The sequence below is a fragment of the Drosophila santomea genome, chromosome 3R, assembly GCF_016746245.2.
Source record: "Drosophila santomea strain STO CAGO 1482 chromosome 3R, Prin_Dsan_1.1, whole genome shotgun sequence".
NCBI lineage: Eukaryota > Metazoa > Arthropoda > Insecta > Diptera > Drosophilidae > Drosophila > Drosophila santomea.
The window spans coordinates 24350172-24377716 of NC_053019.2; the positions used below are offsets into that span (position 1 = coordinate 24350172).

The 27545-nt window shown below is 41.9% G+C and overlaps 2 protein-coding genes and 1 long non-coding RNA gene across 3 annotated transcripts in view; 2 read left to right on the forward strand and 1 right to left on the reverse strand.

The window, feature by feature from the left end:
* The window catches only part of LOC120451798 (ABC transporter G family member 20), a 46401-nt gene that overhangs the window by 7726 nt on the left and 11130 nt on the right, over positions 1-27545 (reverse strand). Inside the window, exons 2-5 of the mRNA XM_039635753.2 lie at positions 24813-25060; positions 7061-7220; positions 6276-6538; positions 5973-6066 (exon numbers count right to left, since the gene is read on the reverse strand). Of these exons, the coding sequence (XP_039491687.1) occupies positions 5973-6066; positions 6276-6538; positions 7061-7220; positions 24813-25048 (753 nt within the window). The 5' untranslated portion in view covers positions 25049-25060. The remainder of the gene's footprint in view (positions 1-5972; positions 6067-6275; positions 6539-7060; positions 7221-24812; positions 25061-27545) is intronic.
* Positions 10684-11915, forward strand: LOC120451799 (protein phosphatase 1B). Its single transcript, XM_039635754.1, has one exon. The coding sequence runs from the start codon at positions 10783-10785 to the stop codon at positions 11884-11886; it is 1104 nt and encodes a 367-aa protein (XP_039491688.1). The 5' UTR covers positions 10684-10782; the 3' UTR covers positions 11887-11915.
* Positions 21455-27257, forward strand: LOC120451800. The gene is made up of 3 exons (XR_005616410.1): positions 21455-21542; positions 26614-26804; positions 26875-27257. It is a non-coding gene; the product is annotated as an uncharacterized LOC120451800 (long non-coding RNA).

Consider the following 27545-nt stretch of genomic DNA (forward strand, 5'->3'; position numbering starts at 1 on the left):
TCCCCCAGAGCATGTTGTGTGTTTGGGCAATACGACTGGCAACTTGCGACTGGCTACTGGCTGCTGGCGACTGTCTTTTCGACTTCTCGGGGCCAATTAACGTCTTAATTGAATTGCAATGGCAAACTAAATTACGGACCTCCTGGCGAGGCAGCCAATTGTAATTTTATTGCCCAACTATGTGATATGCATTATTATGGCCGGCAATTTTGCATGCCATAAATAATTTTCCGTTCGCCTCGTGCCCGGCACGCAGAGGAAATTGAAAAATGCACATGATATTTATGACTGGGTTCGTAGGTGGCACTCACTGCATGTGAGGGAGCTTGAAATTTATTCTAGAATATATAGTATGCAGCTGGCAAAATAAATCTTGGATGTTCATCTGAAATTCCCTAAATTTACATAGGTTCTGAATTTTTACAAGCATAAGGATGCTCAAAGCATTTTCATTAGTGCTCTATTTGTATTCTATTAAAATTGTAATCTACATAAGCCACATTTGCTTACTTACGTTATTATATTGCTATAAGTTTTTTTTTAAACTTCGTAAGCCTTTACAAATAGCTTCAACAGCGTAATATGGCGATAGTTAATCCCCAAATCGTTAACGTTTTATACAAAAATATATACAAAACTCTTGATAAAATTCGTAAGCCGTTTTTTTGTGCTGCAGTTCTTGCAGCTTAATGCTTAATAGCACGCTACGTGCAACGTAGCATTAAAGTGGCAATCAAAGTGGTTGAATCACATCAACACTTCATCAGCGAACGGAAAACCAGTTGGTAATGATATTTTTTCTTGGTTATTGTGTATCTCCCGTCACTCATCAGCTTTAGCAATTATTCAACTGTCCATTTGCATTTCGGTTGTGACTTTTTTTTTTTTCGTTGAGTTGGCTGCTCAAAAGCAACATGCGGAAAATTACGCGACAAACAATAAGGATAAAAACGGGAAAAACGGCAGCAATACAAGAGGAAATGCAACAATATCAACTATTAAAGGCGCACCAGGCGAGGGAATTCGGGGGCTCCCCTCGCCCAGTGAACGCTGAAGTAGAGCACTCGTAACAATATATCCATCACATAATGTTACGCTCCCTGATTTCATTTATTAGAGCAGAAAGTGCTGCATGTACAACTGGGGACAGTCGGAGGCGAAGACACGCCCCTGTGTCTTTGCTGTGTGGCCATGTGGCGTATACGCGATTCTCTGCCTTATTTTTTTTTTTTTGTTTCTGTCCTGACTTTCCTCTTTTTGTTTCAACTGCTTTCTTTTTTTCTTCGCTGTTATTTTCTTTTTTTTTTTGTGGGCCAACCAACAATTTCCCCAGAGGCAAAGGCACAGGCAAAGAAAGGCAGCAGTGCTGACATTAAATTTGGGGAGCAATGTCTGTCAAAAAAAGTGAAGCGCTGCACTTTGTTAGGAGCGAGAGACTAGAAGCCATTTCAGAATCTGTTGTGTGGGACGAGTTGATTGACCTCGTGGTTTAGTGGGTGGGTGGAAAGGTTGAGTGGGTGCTTGTGGGCACATATGACGGAACTGCAGGCGTTGGGGCTTTTCATAATGCGGACCCAACTTTGATGTGGGTTCCAATGTCACCGTAGGTGTTACACTTTTGTCAAATAGAAGCCCAAAAATATTCTGTACTTTTGCAATAAGAATTCTCTTATGGAATGCTAGTTTAAAATTGCATCCTGCCCTTTGGAAACAAGTTATTCCTGCAGAGATACTTTATTAAAATTAAAGAAAAACAAGAGAGAACGCTATAGTCGAGTTCCCCGACTATCTGATACCCGTTACTCAGCTAGTAGAAGTGCAGGTTTGTGGGCGTTAGAGTGGGCGTGGCAAAAAGTTTTTTGGCAAATCGATAGAAATTTAGACGACTAATACAAAAATGAAAAAATATCTAAACATTTTTCAAAAGTGTGGGCGTGGCAGCTTTGGGCGGTTTGTGGGCGTTAGAGTGGGCGTGGCAAAAAGTTCTTTGGCAAATCGATAGAAATTTGGAAGACTAATACAAAAATGAAAAAATATCAAAACATTTTTCAAAAGTGTGGGCGTGGCAGCTTTGGGCGGTTTGTGGGCGTTAGAGTGGGCGTGGCAAAATTTTTTTTGACAAATCGATAGAAATTTACAACATCAATACAAAAATGAAAAAATATCAAAACATTTTTCAAAAGTGTGGGCGTGGCAGTTTTGGGCGGTTTGTGGGCGTTAGAGTGGGCGTGGCAGCATGATTCGACAAACTTGCGCTGCGTCTATGTCCCTGGAGTCTGTATGCTTAATCTCAACTTTCTAGCTTTTGTAGTTCCTGAGATCTCGACGTTCATACGGACAGACAGACGGACAGACGGACGGACAGACGGACAGACGGACAGACGGACAGACGGACAGACGGACAGACGGACAGACGGACATGGCCAAATCGACTCGGCTATTGATCCTGATCAAGAATATATATACTTTATATGGTCGGAAACGCTTCCTTCTGCCTGTTACATACTTTTCAACGAATCTAGTATACCCTTTTACTCTACGAGTAACGGGTATAATAAAGTGTACACATTTGTATTGAAATTCGTTTAATAGGATTATTTACGGGGCTGAAAGTTGTATGCCAACACGAAGTTGTTATTGTTCAATATTTGCCTGCATATTATTTTAAGAGCAAGCTGCATTAAAGAGCAAAGTTACATTTACCACAAAAACCAAATCCTTCAGTGGCCCATTTTACTAGCTTACAGGATTGCTATTCGGTTGCTATTAAGTATTTTATATTTTTGTTATAAATACGTGAATATTACACATCATTCACACATTAAAGTTTTATAATAAAATGTGTGGCCCAATGTGAAGACGATGCCGCAGAAACGGTTTATGCCACATATGTGCTGAATACCCCCAATCACACCACACACCGGCAAACACGTACAAATTTTTAATGTCCATAAATATTTTTCAATTAAAATAAAACTTTTAATCTGCGCATCATACAAATAACAATAACCGAATTTAAGCACGGCAAAGTTTTAACAACACTCTGGGATGCAGTCGTAAATGCATTTTACGATTATGTTTAATGCCCCTGCTTTTGTTTGAGTGCATCCCCGCTGCAGCAGTAGAATCAAAAAACTAATAGCTGTTTTTGCCACCATGGTGCATATAATTTTTATTGCCACATGAATTTTCAGCTTATAAATTGCCAGCAGGCAATAATCACTTTAAAGCCCCTGTTTTTAAGGTGCTTGTGGCATTTGGGGTGGGAAATAGATCAAGTGCCATGTACTCGTTCGTTCCCATTGAAGTGGTTCACTCAATCAGGCTCCAGGGCAGTTAAATTTATGTGTCTGTCTGTGCTGCATTGAGCATTGAGCTCTACTTTACCAGATATTGGCTAAGGGGAATCCCATTTCGGGCACGCAATTCTGTTGACTCAACAGAAAAAATTGGCCCAAAACAAAGGCAGCAAGAAAACAGAGAGTACAGAGTACACAAGGAAATCCAGCAGAAAAACACTACGGCGAACTCCACGTGACGTGCAGAATTGGCGAAAAATATGTGCAGATAACTACCTTCGGCCAAGTTGAACTGAAGTCTTGTCCTCTTCTGTCCCGACTTCCTCGACTTGAGCTGGCCGAAGCCAAAGCGTGCCACGAAAAAGTGACAAAGCTGAAAAAGCAATTTGCTGCCGGCCATAATACTCGTACACCGCAAAGAAATATCAGCAAATTGGATGATCTCAGAAATCGTTAGAAGGCCTTTTAATATTCTTGAAATATTTAGAAATATCCCTGCAACTAGTCAAAAACTAAGGTATTAAGATAGCACTCGAAATATGTGAGTAGCTTTAATAAGGTTAGTTTTTTTTTCAGTGTTTTCTTCCTGTGAGCCAGCTCAGGCGTGCACAATCTAAGCTGAGACCCGCTTGCTGTTCCATTTGAGCTGAGCTGCGAGGCCAACACGTGTTCAATATGAGCAATTAAACACTGTCACCAGAAGTTACACAGACACAACAACTTCTCATTCCCCTGCGTGTGGCCTCTGGTCCCAGGGGCTTTGCATATATGTTAGGAACGTAGAATGGGAACTTCTTCCGCAAGTTTGTTTTTTATAGAACCCATAAACCATAAATTTGGTCCAACAATTCGCATTAAATTCACATTTCAACGCCTGACGCTCGGATTAACTTGGCCAGAATACCTCGTTGTCGATCCCTGTGCCTTGTTTTATGGACTTGGACTGCGGCTCAGTCGATTGTTTTGCTTGACACCCAATCCCAATCCCAATACCAATTCCAATCCCAGGGCGATTCCCAAGTGCCAAATGCTGAATGTCGATTGCCCGCAAACAAAGGCGAGTCTTCTATTCCTGCCAGTGATTTTGTTTATTGGCCATAACTCTTTACCGCAATGACTTTTGGCGGCAGAGCGCCATGACAACGGATTCCCATCCGGCACATCACATGTGGCGTGGTGCTTACTTACGAAAGGGTTCTGGTGGTTTTTGGTGGTGGGGGTGGGTGTGGTGGTGTAAGCGTGTTGACAATTGCTGGCAGCGGCACAGCATGTGAGCCATTTAACACCGTGAGTGTCCTTGGGGGTCAAGTGGTGTTAGGGAGATCAAGCCCCAAAACTGTCTGATTGTTTCCATAATCGGGGACTTGGACCCGAAGGGCTGTGATTTGAATTATGTGCAATAAAGAGCGTTTAATGTTTAAATAGGTATTTTGGCAAAGTTATTTTCAAACTAATAAATATTCCGTGCACACATTTCTGATTAATATCTTCTTGCCTCAATCAATCATTTCTAAGGAATCGATATATTGATTCGCATGCCAAGTGATTAGCTTAACTTTAAAGCATGCAAGCATAACCAAATTGTTAGAAATTATCTTTAGCTTTAACGCTTTTCAAAGATGCCAGGCCATTAAGTCAATTTTTTGCTATACCCCCGAAGGTTTAGCAATTAAAATAATGATCCGATAATGATAAAAATTGTAATATATTTTGTAGTATCAAATGCTCCTTTAAGCCATCCTTTTTATTGAATATCTTCGTGCACCACCCGATCAATCAAATTAAATGGGCCCCCTTGTAGAGTGTCTCAAGTGTCGATCCTGGGCCCAATTCACAATTTCTTCACCGCTCCCCACATCAATCTTTTGCAGAGTGTTGTCATTGATATATTCATGCATCTCACACTCCACTTGAGCTTACGTGTGTGTGTTTCTGGGTAAGGATTCTGTTTGTTTTATGTGTGCATATCCCGTGCGTGTTGCCAAGTATCTGTATCTCAGCCTGTCGCTTTGGCCGTGTATCTATCTGTCTATCCAACTGTCCATTGTGATGGGCGTTTGTTTGCGAGCCTTGTCACGATTTATTCTTGTATTTTTTCTACGCCTGAAAGCGCCCGAGTTCATTGTTTGCTGCACGCATTAAATGACTAGCGCAGTTATATTTCCCTATACAGATCTCATCTGTTTCGCTGGTGGCATAAATAAATCTGAAGTAAATTTTTGCAATGTGTCTCGCTCGGAAATGCCTCGTAAATCGCGCCACGGCCATGGGTCAACACAGAAGACAGCCGTCAGTAATGTTGTACTCCTCGGCTTTCCTCTTTTGGCCATTCATTTATTTTTATTTTTTTTCACTTTCGTACAGGACACGGATTTGTTGCAACCGGCCGCAGGATACAAATTTGCCAAGGGGCAGGCGGAAGCACTTAGCGCCGCATGTTGACAGCGCTTGCCGGAGCTGATAGCTGAACTTTCACCTTGGCAGTGGCAGCATAATATTGCTCATACGCCGCATATTACACATGGATGTGCTGGCTGATCATAAATCACCCGGACGAACAATGCGTGGGTGGCAAGAGCCATTGACACTTGCTTGCCACAGAGCATCCCGAATCCCTTCGTCCCTTCGTCCCTGCCCGCATATCACTTCACCGGAAATCCTCTGACTACTTACCATATGTGCCTGGGCACACTCGTCGATGTAATGCGTGGTGATTATCACAGTCGTGTGACCATTTTTCGTAATGTCCACCAAATGATCCCAGATGCTGCAATCAGGAGAATGAAGAGTTAATCAGTTGTCATCGACATGTAAAGTGTGCACAGTGTCTATTAAGTATGAATATGTATGCAGCTGAAGTAAAACAACGTATTGTCAAATACGTCAACATATAATAAAGTTAAATAAAAGTGTTTTAAATCAAGGAAAATATTTTGATTTAGTCCCGGTGTACGAAGCATTTAGTTTTGCACTCACCTCTGACGCAAAACGGGGTCCACACCCACAGTGGGCTCATCCAGGATGAGCAGCTCCGGCTCATGGAGCAGAGCCACCGCCAGACTCACTCGCCGCTGCTGGCCGCCACTCAAGTTCTTGACAAATTTGGAGGCATTTGGCAAATTGAGCAATTTGAGAAGGAATTCTGTGCGATCCTCGACGTCGCTTTTGGACATGGCAGAAATGATGCCGAAGTAGATTAGGGTCTCACGCATCGTGAACTCGCCGTAAAGGGCTATCTCCTGCAATAAACCAAAATTGGAATACGGATGTTATAAATTTTCGCCAGCTGAATACGGTTTCCTCCTAAAAACACAGCCCACTTTTCGGCATCGCTGGTTTATGACTCCACTTTTCCCAGCGGACTTTAATGAAGATTGGCAATTTATAATATGCTTTAAACTTAAGAATTCTACAATTTTCATAAATAATTTAGATTAAATATTTGTATAGCTTGACAAGAAAATATTTTAGCTTTTTTTACTTATCTAAAAAACATAAATTTTTCTTTAAAATTAGCACCGCTTTTGCTCAGACAAAGTGCATTTGAGTTATTCTTATGGATTGTGAAAATGAAAAGTTTTCCTCTTTTTCTGTGTGAGTGGGTATACGTTTTCTTTTGTGCTTTCACCATTTTATTGCGTTGATTTAATTTAGTCGGCTCTGGCATGGGATAATAAAAAGCACATGAAAAATGTAGCAGTTTCCCGACAAAAAGTGGAAAGTGGAAGGCAGCCGACGCAGTATGGGCGAGGTCAACTCACCTGTGGCATATAGCCAATCCGGGGACCCGGCACTCCGGAACCCCGAGACCCGGGTCGACCGCCGAGCACCCAAATCTCGCCAGAATTGAGGCGACGTCGTCCGACGATGCAGCTGAGCAGCGTGGTTTTCCCGCATCCAGAGGCGCCCAGGAGACCGTATCTGCAATTGCACACGGTTAGTTGAGCTTAAAGTCGTTTTTACTATATAATGAGCTTAAGTGTACACGTATGCAGATGGTTTCCTGCAGGAGCGGCTCTTTCGCAGGATTCCACCAAAAATAGTCTTAAAACTAACTAGTTCCTTAAAATTAAAATAAATGTTAGTTATACTTTAAACACAAATTCCTTAGTTATATTTCGATGCATTTAATATGTTGTAGAAGTGAAGTACTGTCTTTTCCATGTCCCTTTACAGCCATTTAAATTCCAAATCCCCTTGGTGTTCCCTGGCTAAATTCCTTTGGATTGCGAGCAAAGATAATTACAAGTAAATCTGTAAATTCCGGCAGTAGAAAAAGGGCAAACCTATCGGAAAAATTCAACTGGCATTGGAGCTGCATTTGAGTTGGGACCAAAAGGAGGCCAGAACTCTGCTGGTCAGATAGTCGGATATTTTTCGGGCAAGGAGTCGTCCGTGTGTGCATGCCGCTCAAATATTTTAAGCCCTCACACAAAGACTCGGCGGCAGGTGCACTTGCCAACACAGATACAAGCCAACACACTCACACACACACCCGCACTTTCCGAGGCACAAGGATGAAAAGCATCAGGTGAAAAATCAACTGTGAATAGTTTCGCAAAAATATTCAGGCGCAAAAAGTTTCATTGCTCGGCGCACGGTATTCTCTGAGCGCTCTCTTAGTGCCCAAAACCCCTCCGTTTCCCTTCGCCCATTTTCCAGAGCCCATTTTCCACCCCATTTTCCGAGCGCTCTTGTCGTACACCCCACATTTTCCACCCGCACTATCTTCATGTTCAGGTTCAGGTCGGTGTGGTATGTGCGCCGCTTATCTCGTGTGTGGAGGAGCTGTTGCAAAATATATTTAGGGAATGTTTAGCACAGCTTAGCGCGCCAGTCAGCCTCCGCCCACCGCCCACTTACCACCCCCCTAGACGACCTTACCCAAGTTGGCGTATTTTTTATTACGTGCGCAGCGCGCGAGTTTAGAAAATTGTTGGTCTGGCAGTTGGCAGTTAGATGGCGCAGAGGTCGGGGGTCGAGCGGTACGGGGGTCGCGGTTTGAGGTCGGTTAAGGTGTGCAGGCGGGTGTGCGGGTGTGCAGGTGTGTGTTTAGCCATGAATAACATGCAGGTCGATTGCAGGTGGGGGAGCCAGAGAAAGAGCCACACTTGTATAAGCCAAAGCCAAAGCAAAAGCCAAAGGGGTAAATAAAAGCACTGCCCTGCTCCGTCCAGCTTAAGGACACCCGAGTTGGCCAAAAAGGTTGGTTGGATGGTTGGTTAAAACCGGCGGGTGGGCAAAAAACAAGCATCGGGTTGGACAATGAAGCCAGATATGATTAAACACTCCACTAAACTGAAGCACTGAGATAAAACTAACGAAAAGTGGATAATTTGTTGGCTTTAATTAAGTGTTTCATCTCAAATGAACTATTGTCAGACTATTTTCAAAAATATATGCGAAATTAAACTGCAACTCACGAAACCCAATTAAATACATTTATGTGCAAGGAGAAAAGGAAGAATAGTGGTAGAGAAGTTCAATATGTTCAAACTTAATTAGGCTCAAAGTTATGTTGTTAACTTTTATTGAGTCTGAAAAATTAACTTTTTATCCTTGCTAGGTGAATTAATCATTAAAGGATATATAGAGTTTTAACCACATAAAAAGGGTTTCAAATTTTTATAAGCATTTTTAGCTATATGCTCCAATAGTCACAGCTCTTGGCAGGCTAATTGAATTCACCTGTTATGTTTTTGTGTGATATTTTTCCCTGTTTTTTTGTGGTTGTCGCGATTTCATCGTTCGCAGGCCAATTGAGTATGCCCGCCCAGTTTTATTTCAGTTTCCTGCGGCGAATTTCGCTACTTTGCATGCAATTGCCTTTTTGCATATCGCATAGCATAAATGCAATGCCATAAAGCGTTAAATGGGCAAGTGTCGTGTTAGAAGAGGTCGCTGCCGTTAAACTATGCAGGGACTCTAAAGCAGACGCTGGAAACTGAAAAACTGAATTCCAAGTCGCAAATTACCAACATTTACCTGCGGTGTGCGCATATTTCAGCCCCTTAGTAAGCCCTGTTTTTGTCCACCTTCACAGTTGGGTCTGCTGTTTTGCCCGCAGGAAAAACAGTGCAAACAAACAATAAGCAGCGATGCAGACGTTGACGTTGACGACCCCAGTTGATGTTGATATTTCAACCCATTAACCTTTTTTTTTTTAGCTGTGCTGTGCTGTGCTGTTCTGTGATTTTGCTGTTCTGCTGCGACGGCATTTAGTCTGAACCCGATGCATTCCGCAACTCATTTCTGGATGGCCGTGATTGATGATTTCAACGTACATTAGTTCATTAGTGTGTGCAATTAGGTCGCCTGGCATGCATTTCGCTGGGAATGAATTATGCGCTTATTAATTGAAGACTGCCATTGCCAAGTCGCGTGATTGGCAAGGATCATTACTTTGTATTTTGTTTTGAAACTACTTTTTAGCGACAGATATGTCTCTGCCACATTGGGTAAATAAAGTTACCATTTTCCTAATTTTACCATTAATCAAAGTTTGCCTCTCTGCTTTTTTGGGGTTTTATTATGAGCAAAAACATTTTTAATTACATTTTTAATAAGAAGTTGCCTACTCAATAGAGCTGGGCTATATATATGTTACTTGGCACCCATACCCATATCATTTTATTTACCTTGCCGTGACACATTGACGAGTGCAGGGGTAAAAATCTGGCAGAGAAACTGAGATGGTTAGGGCGCTGAAACTTTGCACTTGACTTTAACAATTAGTTTGTGTCCTCCCCCATCCAATGGCGGAGTGGGAATTCCGTAGATGCTTCAGCCCATTCCGCACCTTGTGCCACCCCATTTCATTAGTAGGTGTAGTTGTTGCTAAGCAGCGCGTCACAGGCAATTACAGGGGCGGTAATGCGTATTTAATTAACAAGCTTACTTAGTAGTTTTCCATGGAAAATTTAGCTCATTGTTCGCCAGAATGCCAGAATGCGATGCGAATGCGACCGAATAGCAGTAGTAGTTGGCCGTGTCGGGGGAACGAGCTAACTGACATTTAGACTCTCAACGGCTCGGTAACGCTCCCTGCTGCCTATTTGCCTGTCTAATTAAACGGTAAACTTTTCTTATGGCCATTCAATTCCCACACCGATCTGTTCAGTTATTTGGTAGTTAGTTCGTCGTCGAAAGATGCCCGTAATCGAAAGTTTTCGGGGTACTCGGGATGAAAGTTATCCATGAGTGAGTGGGGAAATTTTCTGTGTGTTTATGGGCTCGATGCTAATTGAATTGTCATTGATTAATTGAGCCTGGCCAAAAATTGTTCGATACTGCAAAAGCAATAACTTCCAGTCGTCACGAGTGTAGATGGATATAGATGCTTCAGAGTACGAGAACGAGAAGCCTACACAGAGAAAAACTCATTCTGAAATGCCCTGCTTCAAATCTCAAATTATTGATTTACGAGTACAGCTACAGTCAAAAAAAATTTCGAGTGCTGCGTAAAAATCAGCTGGATCATAAAATGGGTGGCTTTTTGGAAAAACCGGAAACGGAAAAGCATGCTCAGGAGGGTCACGGAAATGGTCTGCGTTACTGCGTGAGTTCCATGCAAGGCTGGCGATTGGAAATGGAGGATAGCCACGCGGCTTTTTGTCGAGTTAAGGATCCCCATGCAAAGTGGTCCTATTTTGCGGTATTCGATGGTCACGCTGGCAATCAAATATCACAGCATTGCGCTGAACACCTATTGAGTACTATATTGGAAAACGACTCATTTTTAAGGCAGAAATACGAGGCTGGAATACGAGAGGGCTTCCTGCAGTTGGATGACGATATGAGAAAGCAGTATCAGGACAAGCAAGGTGGCTCCACGGCCATTTGCGTTTTCTTATCACCGGACAAAATATATCTGGCCAATTGTGGCGATTCGCGAGCTGTGATATCGCGAAATGGAACAGCTGTCGTCAGCACAATTGATCACAAGCCGTTTACGCCCAAAGAACAAGAACGCATTCAGAATGCCGGAGGCAGTGTAATGATTAAACGGGTAAATGGCATTTTGGCCGTTTCCCGGGCATTGGGAGACTATGATTTCAAAAATGATATCTCCAAGTCTCAGGTCGATCAAATGGTTTCACCGGAACCGGATATAACTGTTTGCAATCGTTCCGAACAAGATGAGTTTATAGTAATAGCTTGCGATGGCATTTGGGATGTGATGACTAGCAACGAGGTTTGTGAATTTATTAGCTCACGGCTTTTGGTGACCTATGACCTGCCAGTGATTGTCAACAGCGTATTGGATATTTGCTTGCATAAAGGCAGCAGGGACAATATGACTCTGCTCCTTCTACTTTTGCCTGGAGCACCAAAAGTAGATATGGATGCCGTCAAGGCCGAGAGGAGCCTTGATCAAACTATTGTTCAGATAACCAGAGAAGTGATTGAGAAGCACGAAATACACGACTTTGAAACACTTATTCGACTGATGAAAAGAATGGCCATCAACATTCCAAATCTACCACCTGGTGGTGGTCTTTATGCAAAATATTACATTATTGAGCAAGCTTTTCACGAGAAATTCCCAGATACTCCGGCTGAAATATATGACTATTTTTCTATGTAGAATATTTGATGATTGGAAAATAAAACATAACTACAGTAAATTGTTATAGTTTATTAAAGTTATATTCTATTTTTCCCCAGTGTATTCTTGGCTTCATTTGTTTATTCCCAAGAAATCCTCCCATTTTGTTGGCCAAAGGAAGTGTGCTACTATGTAGCAACAGCTGTGCGTTATGGCCATCCAATTGCCAGCTTGTGCTTTTGCTTCGTCAAAAGCAGTGGCACAACATGGCGTATACTTGATTTTTTCAATTAGATACAGACGCACGCATTACGCATACGCAATGCGTGCGCACCGAAGAACAATCAAACTCATAAAACTCAGACTTGGCAACAGATTCGCAATCGGACCTTTTCTCGACTGCCTGGTAATAATTAAAATTTGCCTGCCACAAAGGATAAGCCCCAAAAGACAAAGTGAAGGAGTGGCACAGAGGGGCCAAAATGAAAAGTTATGAACTACAGCCTGGGCAGTTACTGGTCCAGTTCGGTTCAGTTCAGTCCAGTCCACTCCACAAAATCCACACCCATGTACAGTACGTGCCGCCATACACACAACACTTGACCCAAGCAGTTGCAACAGTCATAACAATGACTGCTACTGCTACTCCACTGTTCCACTGCTCCACTGTTTTCTGCTTTTCGTTTTCAGCCCCTGAACAGCAGCTGTCCATTTTAATTTTCCAGCTTGTGTAAATAATTTAAACAATTCCATGTCCAGTCCGACAGGAATAAGGCTAAAAAGAACTGCAGAGCGGAAGAGGAAAGTGCTCGGTTATTATTTGTTACCTCGACTCCCGTCCAGACTTGGCCTATTACTTGCGGTTGCCGAGTCAGCATTTGTTTAGCTTTCTTTGTTCCTTGCCATGTTTCTTATTTGCTCCTCCTGTCCGTCTTCAAACCAAATATTTTTGCTAGTCAAGTGCGTCCGTTTTGTGGGAGTACACATAGAAAATAAGTTGCTGAATTTGCATTCGGGATTTAAGGAATCGATTATTGAATTTGAATCGCAATATTCGCTGATTGTTTTCAATATCCATTTCAATAAAGCATAACAAGTTTGTATGACACTTTTTTTTGAGTGTAGATTGCGGGTGCTCTGGCACGAAAAAACAAATGAAAACAATAACATGTGGCCCCGATCCTCCGGACGTCCTGCATCCCAGTCCTCCGGTTTGGTATCTGGTTCTGAGAAGACCCTTCACCCTGGCTGGATGCACTCATGTCCAGTTTGTTTGTTTGTTCTCGTACTCTGTCTGGCAGCGTGTCTGTTGCATATCAGTGACCAGCATATCGTTATTTTCCTATAATTTAGACAATTTTCAGAAGGGTTCGCATATTCAAATAGTTTCTCTTGCGTTTTTGTTTCCATTTTTGGACGGACTGGCTTTTGCCATTTTAATCAACTGTTCTTGGATGCACGACAATTGCTTATTAAATGGCAAAATCAGACAGAGAGTTTGTTCAAACTTTCGGACTGTCTGGCCATTTGGTTTATGGAACTTTGGCCAAATATTTGACTTTGGCTAGGGCCGGTCGACAACATTTGCAACATTTTTCTATTTGCTTCGTTAACCGCACACGAAAAAAAAAAAACGTGGTCTTCCTGCGACTGAATGTTTGCGAAAACTTTGTTTGCCGCCCGTCGCTGGCCATAATGCTAAACTTTCTTGCGTTCAAATCCATTTTTTTGCTGTTAGCCGGACTCTTTTATTTCATTCCTTTTGTCAAACGCAGACCAAACCAATTACAAAATCCACACAGCCAGCCAGGGAACCAAACAGAACTGGGCCATCGGAGGGACAAGCAAAGTTTGGCTTGCAAACAATTGCAATTTATTAAGCCAAGAGCCAAGCAAAGCGCAAACAATGTCCGTGTTCATGTGGCCAGCATAATTAAAAGTAAGTTCAATGCGCTGCTCCAGACAACGGGGATAGTCAAGAATCTCGACTAGAGATGAGCAGAGAAATTTCAAATATTTGCAATTTAATTTGCATTCAAACACAATTATTGCAAGAGATAATACAGTTTAGGAAATAATTACATTTCATTTGGTTAGCTGCAGCAACAAGAAAACGAAATATAATTGAATTGCGGTCAAAGGAGAGGTTGTGAAAAATGTGCGCAAATTCTCAAATACTCTAGAGAGTGATAAAACGGAGGGTAAATAAATTATTAATGATAGCTCTCAACTTATTAGAAGATAGAAGGCTTTATGGAAAACGAACTACTGACGTTACTTAATTTTTAAATTATTCTCAAATTGGTTATCTGCGATTCCATACTCCCTGTAGCACGAACTTAATATGCAGCGAAGCTCGTGTAAGTCGTAATTATGTTGCAATAAGTTGGCCCGGTCTCGAAGTGCGGGTTTTGCTAATGCGCTGGTTGCAAGTATGTGATCAGGCACTTCAATTGCGAATTTGTAAGTAGCAGAAGTATGACCAAACAATGGGGCCACTGATTAGTTCTGAATTTACTGCTGATTAAGATGCTTTTCAAAGGAATTCACTGCCCACTCTGGTCAAATGAACTTTTCCACCAACTTTTCGCGTTTTCCCTGTATCTGTGTGTTTCCGAGGGCCCGCTAACTTTCTGTTGAATTGGCAGTTTATGAAAAATTCAAGGACAGACATTAATTTCGCGCTAACTTCTGGGCCGAAGTCTATATAAATTACACGAAATATCCGTAAGTCATCCGGAAGGAAGAAATACATTCGAAAGTCAGCTGCAAAGATGAGCAAATTAATCAAAAGTGCTGAGCTTGCTTTCCCATTCGACTTTGACTTTATTAATATATATATATTTCCTTCCTTCAAATAGAATACAGTAAATTGGTTTTAAACCGAGCATATTTCCACATTAACACTCTCGACAAATGGCTTTATTTCAAAGGCCTGCATGTTAATGAAATCACCTATTTTCTATTAAATACTTTAAAGAATAAAAAGCGTTGTAGTTTTTATGAGAGTTAATTTATATTTTTTCCCTAAATGAATAAAAGTTAATTTATTATCTAAATGAACACATATTGTGTAGTCCAGCTCTAAGCGTATTTAAAGTGAACTTTATCGTTGTTTCAGCTGGTCGTTTTCAAAATTTAATCAGTTGAAACCACTTAATTATGGAATGGGTTTTAGCCCTCCTTTCTTTGTGCGCGGAAATGTTTAGCCATTTCTATGGCGCAAAATAAATCACAGTGCAGACCTTTTGTTTGGCCATTTGTTTACAGGCTAAATGAAATCATGACAATGTAGCGTGAATCAACAAAATCAGCTGAGAGACAAATTGCACAGAACACGCAGCACCATCGAAGTGCAGCTTCAAACATCGGTTGTACGAGTATCTATATATGTACATATGTATATACATATGCCAATTACTGTTTTTTGATGTCGTAAGCCTCGATTCGTTGCCATTCTATTGACAAGCTAAACGGATCCGAGTTAGGTCCGTGTGGGTATTTATTTAAATTTATCGCACTGAGTTGTGCGTGCGGATGCGAAGCCAATTGCAAAATTCCCATGCAATTTGGACGCGTAGATTCCATGTAATTAACAATTTAGCGATTGCAATGGCAGCCATTTTGTCAGGGGTCCATAACAATGAGCGAATAAAATGCATTTGCTAAATAATGCAAATTCAGTTTTGACGCACATAATTCCATTTTAATGGAAATTTTCTACTTAGCACTGGCGTTGTTATTTTTGCGGCTCGCCTGAGGCGATGCAGCATATAAATAAAGGTGCTGGCCAACGTAATTTAATTGCTTATTTTGCCATTATGGCCATGCAGGCTTCCATAGTTTCGCATTTATGTAATATTTCTGCCGGAAGTTGCGCATACGCCATGTTGAAGGAAGGTCAAACGAAAAAAAACTAAAAAAAAAACAAAAAACCGCCGCCAGTTATGTGGGGAACGTATTCTAATGGTGGAAATAAAAGGGGTGCTCACATACGTGGCATCGCAAGAAGCCAGCTAGTTAAAGTTTTATCATGCCTGACAGCCTGCGCTATTTTATTTGCCCAGCTGCTACACTTTAAATATTTATTTCGCCCCAAATAGTTGTAAATTCTCGGCTCCCATAATCCTTTCGAGGTAAGCCCCTTCCTTATCAAAGGACATAAAGTATGGCAACACCTGATTTATACACGAGGCCCACTTGAATGGAAAATGGACATACAAAATCGGAGAGCAACTTTGTATCTGACTGCCCAGTAATGTTTGGAAAGCGATCTACACTTGGAAAAAGCGGGACTTCAACCGCAGAAAGTGGCTCAAAACCTAAGATTGCAAAAAAGTTATTGCTCATTTAGAAAGTACATTAAATATACATATACTTCTTTATGCTTTTCCATTTTTGTTTTAATATTGATTTCGGTTTCATAATCCTAGGTATTGGTGCAGTGTACAAGTCGCTTTTGGTGAGGGAACGCTTAACTTATTAAATGCGCACACTCCGTTTTAATTACTCACACACATAACCGTGTGTGCACGTGTGAGTTGCTAATTGCGGGCCCATACACACACACACATGCCAGCCGAGCACAATTTTAATGCGCACTTCCGTTTCCGCTGTAATGCCTGCGGCATAGTTTATTTTTATAACCCGCAACACGGGACTTCCACTGCCGCCGCCTCCTTTTGCGGTGCGTAATTGTTAATTTTCAACAGCGCATACTATGCCGCAATGAGCGACCGACTGACTGAGTGACTGACTGCCTGAAGGACTGATGGACTGATGGACTGATGAACGGAGGGACTGAACAACTGACTGACGGATGCATCGGCTTCACAAGAAAGAAAGCCTGACATTTTGATATTGCTGTGCACTGCAAATTACCAGCATTTTAAGTGCGTGGCCGCAAAGAGGAAAAGCGTTAACACGGATAAACATTGACAGCAGCCGACCATTCCGCATCAACCGCAGCACTCACGGAAAAAAATTAAAGGCTCTTTCCCGTTTTAATCGTACGTCTTTGTAAGCCAGAAGAGATAACAGTTCGCAGTTAATTTATTATTATTACGGAAATTTGTACCGTCAACAATCTGTGCTACAACATCTTCAAATAAACCAACAGCTGTAAAAGCAGTCTTAAATACCACCGAAATTTACCTCAGTGCACTTGAATGGTCGGGGAAAAAGGTCGAGGGAGTGCGGAAAGCCAAGAATGAAGCGCAGCTTAAGCAAATTAAGCGCAAAATCACAGCACTGACAGCAAATGGATGGGCAAACAGAAGCCAAGGAGGGCGCATCAGATCTCCAGATTCAGACTTGAGAGCATTATGCAATTATTTAAACATTTCCCAGTAACAGCCATAGCAGCAGCAGCAGCAGCAACAGCGGCCACTGGGCTTAAGCAAATTGAATTCGTCGCATGCTCCTAATTGCGGCCAACACTCAAATGCCGCGTCCTCGCCACCCACCATGTAAAGTCCTGGACCAGGATACGCCGAGTCCCGTACGGCTTTCTTCCCCTTCACCGCCCGAAATTCGTTTCATTTCTGGATAATTGCTGCTTGAATTTCAATTCGAACGGCTGCTTGGCAAGGGGGTGGTGGTTGCCTTAAAACGCTGCTGAATGCTTTCGGTTATCCTGCACTTGTCACAGCCTCAATGCAAATTGAATTTCCAGCGAACCAAATTGGGGCGAAAGCCGCCAGCAAGATATCCTAGTGCTGCATTTCATCTCAACTTACGAAACCATAGCCGAATAAAAGTGTTTCCGGACTAGAGATATAAATCTGATCTGTAAATAGGTCGTAATCCGATATTTTTAGATATTTTCGATATTTTTAGATAAAGTTCTAGTCCAGGCTAGCGAAGTAGCTGCAATGCTCAATGGCAGGCAAATATATGCGGAAAATTAACATTTTACCTCTCAGGCAGAACTAATTTTCTATGCCACTTAACCAAAGGGGGTTGTGCAGGGAATTCGATGACGATGGCTATAAAGTTCGACGACGTTTTGCCTTCTGGCGCGACCAGTACTTCAGTCCTCTTTCAATCAATTAATTATTGTTTTATGCCGCTTTCAATCGCTCAAAAGGACCAAGGGCAGGCAAAGTGGGAGAAAAAACACAAACGGGCAAAGTAGGAAGAGAACACAAGGAGTGTCCTTAGGCGAAGGCAAAGGCAAAAACCAAAGCAAAATGGACGCATACTTTACAATTAATTTGCCATTACGCCGGAATCTTGAGGCCAGGGAAGTGCGGATTGCCCTCTGCCATTTTTAATCGATTTTCATTACGGACTCGTTGGCCCCGGTCCTGTCTGCGTTTTTCGTCTTACCCTCTCGCTCGTCACTCACTTGACGCTTCAATTGGCCCTCTCTAAATGGGCAAACAAACTCTCGACGTGGCGCGATGTCCTTTCCCCACCCTCCCCCAGCCACCAGCCCTCAGTTACCAGTCCTTGGCCCTCGCCAACCGTTGGATGCCTAATTTGACTAATAAGCTGGCCATTGCAACGGCTGTTGAACTTCCGGCGCGACGGGGATGTGGCTGGATGGCTAAGCCTTCGGCCACTTTCTGTAATTATATGCCAAAACAGTTCAGCGGCGTTGAAGCGGCAGTTGGCCTCCACACAAAAAAATATTAGATGCCACTAAATGGGATTTAAGGCCGAAAAAAGAAAGTGGAATACATTTCAATTCAAGTCTCGAACTTTGATATAAACAAAATATTATTATTTTAGTTCGGCTTAAATGTATGCTGTTTTTGGTAACCTTTATATTTATTCCAAAAAATAATAGACTTTTTCTGTTTTTGGTAACCTTTATATTTATTCCAAAAAAGAATAGACTTTTTCTTAAGTGATAGCTTCAAGCCAGCACCAAATTTCAAGTTCTCCGGCTGATTTTCCTTTGAGTGGCCCTTTTCTGTTGGTTCTTCCTTATTGGTTAATCATTTGCCATAAAGATTTTAATTTCCGCTTTTTAATAGGAAATAAGTCTATTGCTGTGGTCTGGGCTGAAGGGACTAATCCTTGCAACACTCTTTGGGCTTTCTGTTTGCCTTTTGAATATTTTTTAAGAATTAAGCGAGACCTTAATTGGTTTGCCAGCAGCCAGAAGCTGTCAGTCCCGATTAAGATTTCCTTCGAGAAGGGTTATTCCAATCTCCACTCTCCTATAGAATTTCATTAATTAGGTTCATTTAACAAGAGAATATCTCAGGGCCACGTGTGAACGACACAAATGACCAAAAGTGATATGATTGCAGCAAGGCAAAGTGGTGTGACTAAACGATTTGACATACCATCAGCCACTCGAACTTCCAATTAGATGCACACAGAAAGAAATGAAAGAAGTATTTTAACAAATAGTAGGTGTTGGTACTATTAAACTCTATCGTTCTATAACATTATTTATTATTTTCAGTGCATCACTGGGTGCTGGTTTATTTGTGCTGGATAAATCGTAGGCACACACGAAAATTGGAAGGCAACTAGCAGTATTATAGTAGTAACTGCTCAAAGTCACCTGGGTGGTCATCGATTGACAGTCCAACAAGGCGTTTGAGTTTCTGTTGAAAGCCATTCAATAATGTATTAATTCCTGTACTCCGGACTGTGATTGCCGGGCTGTGACTGAGGGAAATCAAAGCTCATCAACAGCCGACACTGAAATAATAATTCGATTGACGCACTACCTCAGATACAGGACCGATTATTGCCCGGGCTAGCAATTTCTTACGCAAATACAGGTCGAATTCAAAAGGCGTAACACCGACATCAACAGTATGAGGTTAAACAAACTATTGATTGGCAGGTTTTGTGCGGCCTAATGACCACATTCCCTGATGGTCAATACTATTGAGTCCGGTGCATTAAATGTAGATTTGTTTATGCATAAATCGGTCTGTAATTAGTAGATAATGATTTTGCTATTGACCTCAAATAACTACAGACTCGAGTCCGGATAAATTACACATAGCCTACACACGTGAAGTCAATTGCAGTGTTAAGTTTATGATATCGGGTAAATATAGTTTGCAATAAATAAGATAAAATCAGTAAAAGCTGAATTCTGTTGACGTTGAATCCATACTCCGTTTATTACTTTATTCGTGGCAAAAGTAATATAAAACTATTTGTATATTCCCTAAATGGTGAAATGCATTAAATTTTCCACTAATGTTTAGTTAGCCAGTTCATTTGTAACACTTGTTTGACTTAGGCAATGTTTTTCAGAGTGTGCTATACTTTTTTACAATCAATTTACGGTTAACAACACATTAATTGTTAAGGCCGAGTCAAGTATCAACGACGTTATTTACAGCTCTGAAATGGAGCTTCTATTACGCACAAATAAAACCTGTAATTGAAACACAAGTAGTAAAGAAAGAAAATGACAGTTACGTGTACGTAATCTATCACAAAATAATTATAACCCCATTAAACTGCTCTGCAAAATGGCTTACACTTAACCTTAACCTTGGCCCTGACTTTGTATTGAATAATTCAATAACAATTTACAATCAATTAAAAGCGGCTGCCGGCTGGCGGCTAGCGGAGATTAAAAATCTCAGACATTGGCCAAGTTTATTATGTGTGCCTGAACTCAATTTAGCGTTACTCATGGTCCATTAATTCGCCATTTTCATGGTAGGTGCAATAAAGTGCAAAAAAAAAAAAGCAAAGCCAGAGACCGAGCGAAATACAACCAAAAGTCGACGCTGCCAAGGACCCAGAAAAAGGGTCACTTCCAGTCGAGAGGAGGGACCAAGCAAATGGCAACCCGGCAACTGTCTGGACCCCTCTCAACGACCAATTACAACTAAACAGCTTTAATTTAATTTGAGCCACCCAGCCTACCTACCAACCAGGCCCACTGCCCCCCATCCAGCCCATCCAGCCCATCCAACCCATCCACCCTGTTGACCCGATCCCTCCTCCTCTTGGCCAAGAACAATGGCGCGGATGTAATGTTCGCATTATGCTCGTTCACAAATTGTAAGCAGCCATTATGTTTCTTCGTGTTGCCCATGTTTCCCCATCCTCTGCGTGCTCGGAACACCCCTTTCCCCTGAGCTTTTAGCATTGTAATGCCTCTTGGTCCTGGGGGCAGGGTTCCCGCCCCAAAACATCGCCGTGTTCTCCATTGTTCCAAACTGGTCGGTCTGGTCTGGTCCCCTGCTTTTCAGTCGCCCAGTGGGCTCGAGTTCTCGTATGTCAAAATAATGGCGGCAACGGGCAGTCATTGTTATGGTCCTGGTTGTTTCACCTGGCAAAGGATGGCGGTCACGTCATCATCATCATTATCATCCGAAAAACCCGATGGTGACTGCACACCCAGAAATGCTGCTGCATTCCTGCTTCTGGGTATGCCCAAATGGTTTTGGTAGAGCGAATTTCAAAGTCTGAACTATTCGCAATGTTTTCAATAACTACACACGGTACATATCTGCTGCCCATATAAATCTTCAAAATGTATATTTGAAAAATAAATGGATATTTAGCATTAAATCGCAATTAGAAACAGAGAGAAAAATTAATTAATTTATTTTCCTGCAGTTAAATAAATTCAAAATCCCAAACAGTGCATTCAATCATTCCAATTAAATAATTTAAATGAAAACAACTCTCTCGGCTTCTAGCTTCAGAATTTGAGTAAAAAAGAACTTGGCAGTAAAAGTGAAAAGACTTCGTATACGGTAAATACAATTTGCAATATACAAGTGGCAGGCAGAAACGGCGATGACCACAAGACAAGACACAAGATGTCCTTCTGTTCGGGCCAAGAAAACCTTCGACCTGTGGTCAAGAGCAACAAGTTTGCAGTGGGACGGGATGGCAGGGGATAAAAGTTGAAGTTTGAGGAGAAGTTTCGAGTGTTGTGGTTTTATTTGATGTCATTGCGGGACACTTCGTTTTTGGGGTCAGTGAAATAAAACATTTAATTACTCGCACGAGACATCGGACAGGACAGCAATTAGTTGATCAATTTGTTGGCAGCGACGCCTTAAAGAAAACCACTTTGTCTTTAAGTAATTGACTGCGGAAACGGATGGGCATGGAAGTCGATTATGAAATCGTCAGCAAATTAACCACTCCAGTGAACTGAGCTGGAAAACCACGAGCAACTTACTGTTCGGTTCTGGTCTGATATTGGTTATGGTTCTTAATTTAGTTAATTTCCAGCCCTTGAAAATGTTGAACGGCCTTTAACTTTTCTCCAAAAATACCTACTATAAAAATTGACAGGAAGTGTAAATAGATCTTAAGAGCTTTCGCGTCCATTTGATGGTCACAATTAATTCGTCGGTCTGGCAGCTGAAAGCGTGGGTCAGTGAAGTTTTTTGGCTGTCTTGCTTTTATTTGCCTGCCATTTGCAAAAGCCATTTTCGCAATTCAATTTATTCAGCCGATGCGCGACTTTTCAATCCGCCAAATCAAACACACACCGATGGCCATAAATTCAGCCGCTGCAGAGACCGCGTAATTTCTGCGCTTTATTTATGCATCAATGGCGTGATTTATTTGCAAACACTCTGGCCCAGACCACAAACATCACTTCAAGTGTTCATTGTTGTCTACACTTGTCTTGTTTGCCTATCCGTACGAGTGTGTATATGATTTCTGCTCTCGGTGGCTGGGTAAAAAAATAACTATAATTCATTGCAAATAAAGCAAGAAAAAACACAATTATTTATCATGAAGCAGCCAGACATTCAGACATCCGAATGATGGCCACAGGCTCACAGCCACCCACCCACCTTCCACCCACACCGCCCACCTTCCACCCACTTCCTCCGCTTTTCCACGGACACGGACAAAGAATTCAACAAAACAAATGTCAGTCAGTCCACAGACAAAAAAAAAAAACAAAAAAAACAAAAAAATGGGGAAGACTGTCTGTGCCGCGCCTACAAAAGCGGCTCAAAGTTTTGGGCGACAACAAAAACACAAATCTTCTCAAATTTTTTCCCCCAATTTTTGTGTGCACTGAAGAAAATATTTAGAAAAAACTAAAATAATTGCTGTTTAAATTATTCACAATTAACTAATTTGGAAAGAGATATTCTTTTTTCTCCTGTTTGCATTTTAGACATTTTAGTATTTGATCTTATCGAATTATTGAATCAATTATTATTATTATTTTGAAGTGTAAAAGGCTCAGGCATTTCGGGTGCGGTGACTGACAGCGTGGGCCCAAAAGCTCAGGGAAATCGGATGAGGAAGTGGAAGCGGGTCCGTAGTCCGGAGTCCCCAGACCCGGAGTCCTGAGGCCGTAGTGTGAGTCCGGGCGACATATTTTGTGCTAAATCTTCTTGTTCACACTAACGCGCCGCTGACAGTTTTTCTTTCTTCATTTTGGTGTTTCGGTTTTGTGATTTTTTTCCAGCTGTGCCTCTTTTGTGTGTGGTTGTTGTTGTTGGTTTCTCACAGATTTTCAAGTGTGACAGTCAGTCAGTCAGTCAAGTCTGTTGGGCTGCTGCCTGAGCAGTGTGAAATATCTCGCTAAATGACCAAAACAAACACCCACATCAAGGCAATGGTTATATCATGGCCAGGCCAACGCCATACCCCTGCATCTTACTCAACTTTGTGGCTGGCACTGACGGAAATGTTTTTACCTGGGCACGGTACAAATTACTGAATAAGAACTAGGGATAGATGACTCAAACTGGTATTCCTAGAACAAGTATCTTCTGTTTTTTATTAAAGAGATTGCAAGTCACTTAAACTTGTAAAAGCACACAATTAAAATTAACGTTATAGCGTTATTAGCATGAAGTTAGCCTACAGATTAGCAATCATTAAATGCCAATTAGCGTCGTTAAAGGCGGTCGTTTAAGAAACAAATTACAGTTTCCTTATTACTTATCAATCATCGTGCATCAATTTACAATTAAATTAAGTTTTTAAAGTAATGTTTGAAATTTCAAACAATCTATGGTACTTAAAACTGACATCAATTTCCTAGGTACAGTATCTGTGCGCTGGGGCAACTCTGAAGATCGCTTAGACGGGTTTTGGTCTCGGCTTAAAAACTGGTTTTTTAAATCAATGGATGCTGGGGCTCGACAATAGCCCACATTTGTTGTTGCCGCTGTTAATTTGACAGTTTTTCAAGCGCCGCGCTGACATTGACCCACTTTCAGTCTGTCGACTGCGGCTCATCGTCTTGGCCACTTTGCTGCCTCATTTGAGTGTGCGAGTGTATTCGTTCGTCGGATGTTGAGTGCTAATTGCGGTCAGTAACATTTCGCGGCCATTCACACAACACTCAACAGCTCGGACTCAAACTCAAACAATGGCAATCCCAACTGCTCAATGCATCTCGCGGAAACTGCATTTGCATTTCGTTAGCGGCCATTTCCCCCCCACCGAAATCCCAATCGTAATTCCAATATCCCCATGCCCGCAGTCCAAAATTTGCATATTCGATTTCGGATTGGGATTCGGATTTTGGTCATCACGGTTCTGTGCGGTTCGCGTGTGGGGAGCTGCATATGATTTCCGCTTTTTCTGTTTGGTACCCACACATTGCTTTTAATCATTGGCCGGCGTCTAATGAGCTTAGTTTTGGGATAGAAAAACACCACATTTGCATATGCTGGCATTATACAAATCATATTGCCGCGCTTAATTAGAAAATGAAAACATTTGGCTTGGAAAACTGGTAGTAGCTGCGCTCACGGATCACGTATGCCAGCTGTTTGTAAGGTTAAGTTTGGGAGTTGTTATTATTTCAAAAAGATACCAAATCAAAGGTAACTGCATTCATAAAGTTACTAACAGACTTAACTGATTTTAAGGCACTTTAACACTTAAGCATAATTGCTCCTGCTGCACATGCAGCACCTCCAGCCAGAGACACTTTCAGCATGTGTGCAACCATCTAAGCCGCACAGTCTGCATGCAACTGAGAACTAGACCGTACGTACGTATATCTTAATCCATTCGAATGGGGTACTCACATGGATCCCTTGGGCACTGTCATGTTCAGGCCGTCGAGGACAACGTTGGGGTTCTTGCTGCTGCCATACATTTTGTGGGCCCGCCGCACACAAACCGCCTGCTGGCGGCGCGTCGCCAACGTCGAGGGCTGTGAGATGAAGAGACGCCGACGTGCCGCCAAGTCCAGATCGCTGTTGGCCGTTGTCGCCGTCGCAGCTGGCGCCGTTGGCGGTACTCCGTCGGCAGCGGCGTCCATTTCGCGGCAGTTCTGCAAATAGCCCATAAATCGATATTAGTGTTGGTCCTTACATGGATATAGACGGCAGTTGGAATACGTAAAACTAAAATTGGCACAGCACTTGGCCACTGGAGTTGATATTGCTCCCGTTGCTGCTCTTGCAGCTCCCTCTGCAGCTACAGCTGCTGCTATTGGTGTTGCTGTTGTGCATTGACAAGGAAAGTGAATATCGATAGTGATAGCCCGACATGACCCACGCAACGACATCAGCACACACTGAATATCAAGGATCTAATATCTGAAAGAGCCTTTTCAATCTGTCTTTCATTTTAGATAATTCTCAGAAAATATTGGTTTAACACTACTGAATGTAACTGCACTAATTTAGCTTATATTTTGTATATAAATTATTTGTAAACAAAATATAAGCAGATAATTTAGCACTTAAACTCAAATAGCACGTTCCTTCCTAACTAAATCTTAGCCATTTTTTCGTCTCAATATATTTCGCTCTAGAAAGATGCATTTTATCCTTGAATAGTGCATTTAGAGTCCTTCTTCAACCATTCGCTTCATTTAAATGCAGCCGTTGGTTCTGCCCATTCGTGTCACTATAACGCAGCCAAGTTGCAACATTTGTCGCTTCTGCTGCTGTTGCTGCTGCTGATGCTGCCTTTGTTGTTGCTGGCTATTTTAGCTAGTGTCGTTGCTGCAGTTGTTTCACAGTTGATTAAACCAATTTTTGTATATCGTCAAGCCAGAACGAAGCATAGTGGAAGGTTTAGCCTCGTGATGGATATTGCTGTCATGTAGATGCGACCCCGCATCCTTGCACCATTTCTCGTGCGGATGGTGGTGGTGGATGGTGCTGCGGATGGCGTTTGGCCACTGCCCATTTTTGGTTCGAACGAAATCAAATTTTGAAAATGGATCCCCTCGTCGCCAGTGAGAGAGAGCCCGATGTCCGGATAACCAGTGTCCTGTGTCCAGGATCCACTATTTGCCAGCCCAGCCCCAACTACCAGCGAATCGCCTGTGTAGTGGCATTTGCCAGTTAACGACAATTTGGCCAAGTGCTTTGGTAGTTGCTTTTTATTTTCATTTTCATTCGAAATTGACATTTTGCTAATCGAAAATGCAGCAAACAATTTGCCAGCTTGGGCAAAACTTTTGCAATTATTTTGCACAGCTCAACGGAAAAAACAATGGGGCTGAATCTGGGGTTTTCCAAGGCAAAAAAAAAAAACAACAAAAAAAAAGAAAAAATGCAAAAGAAACCGAAACAAAGCCCGATGCCATTTATTGATTTACTTCTCACTAACAATAGGCAGGGCCAGGGCAAATAAATAAAAATAAAAATAAGCATAACAACAACCAATAACCAACCAAGTAACGGAAACAACAACTGACGGGATGTGGTTGAGTTGGCCAGGCTTTCGGTTCTACTCTGTTGTTCAGTTCGTTTCGTTTCGTTTCGACTTGGTTTGCTTGGTTTGGTTTAGTTTTGGCTTTTTTGGCCAGCTCTGACTGCAAGAAATAAACTTTCTTGATAAATGACTTCAATGTAATTAATTTCTGCTCAGCTCTCTCGCTTGCAGCCAAAAAATGGATGGGCAGGATGGCAGGGTCAGACAATTCCCTGGTACGGCAGGATCTGGTATCCTGGTATCCTGGTGTTTTGCGGCAACCTCAGACTCATGAGCTATATGCTGTCACTGCTAATGTTAGTGGGTTTGCCCTCCGGCATTTCAATTAAGAAATATTGTTTAAACATGTAAGTAGCCAGATGCGTTGCAGCAATCATCCTTTTAATACTCATACTGATACTGATACTACAACTATAGATGCTGATGCTGATGCTACAGATACTGATGATGATGCAACTTTAGTGCTAAGCTGATTAGAACTGCAAGTGGATTCACTCTGGGAGCCACAGCTGCGGAACTTATTGCTCATCCGCCCTGCGGTTCGGTCAACCGCTCACAGACTTCAATGTTAATTAACTTGTTTTTAATCCAATTAATATGCACAGCACAAGACCATTGAGTCTTGGACTCTAATTAAAACTTTTGATCCATCCCAGAGAATTTCATTGCTAAGAACCGTAGGGCCAGAAACACACATAACTACCTTTCTTACTCCCCTCACATATTATAAAAGTCTTGCGGCTAAAAAAAGTTATCGTGTTGTATTTTGTCTATTATTATGCTAAAAAGGATGGACTTAAAATACACCGTATATCTATTGTTTGAAAATAAATTCGGTGGCTATACATGCTCTTTAATGTATATATGTAAATACAAGAAAATTCCTTCTTCGAATTCATAGATTGTGGGAGTTCACCGCTGGGTCTCTAGTGTTAGCCTGTGCTGCTGAAGCGGAGATTGCCTGAAAGTTACAAACAAACAATAAAACTTTGCTGCAGTCATTTTTCAAGGCACGAAGAGGAAGGTGTTAGTGGCAAAGTCCCAAACCCGTTACGAGTATCCTTTAATGTAATAAAGCCTGCAGGATC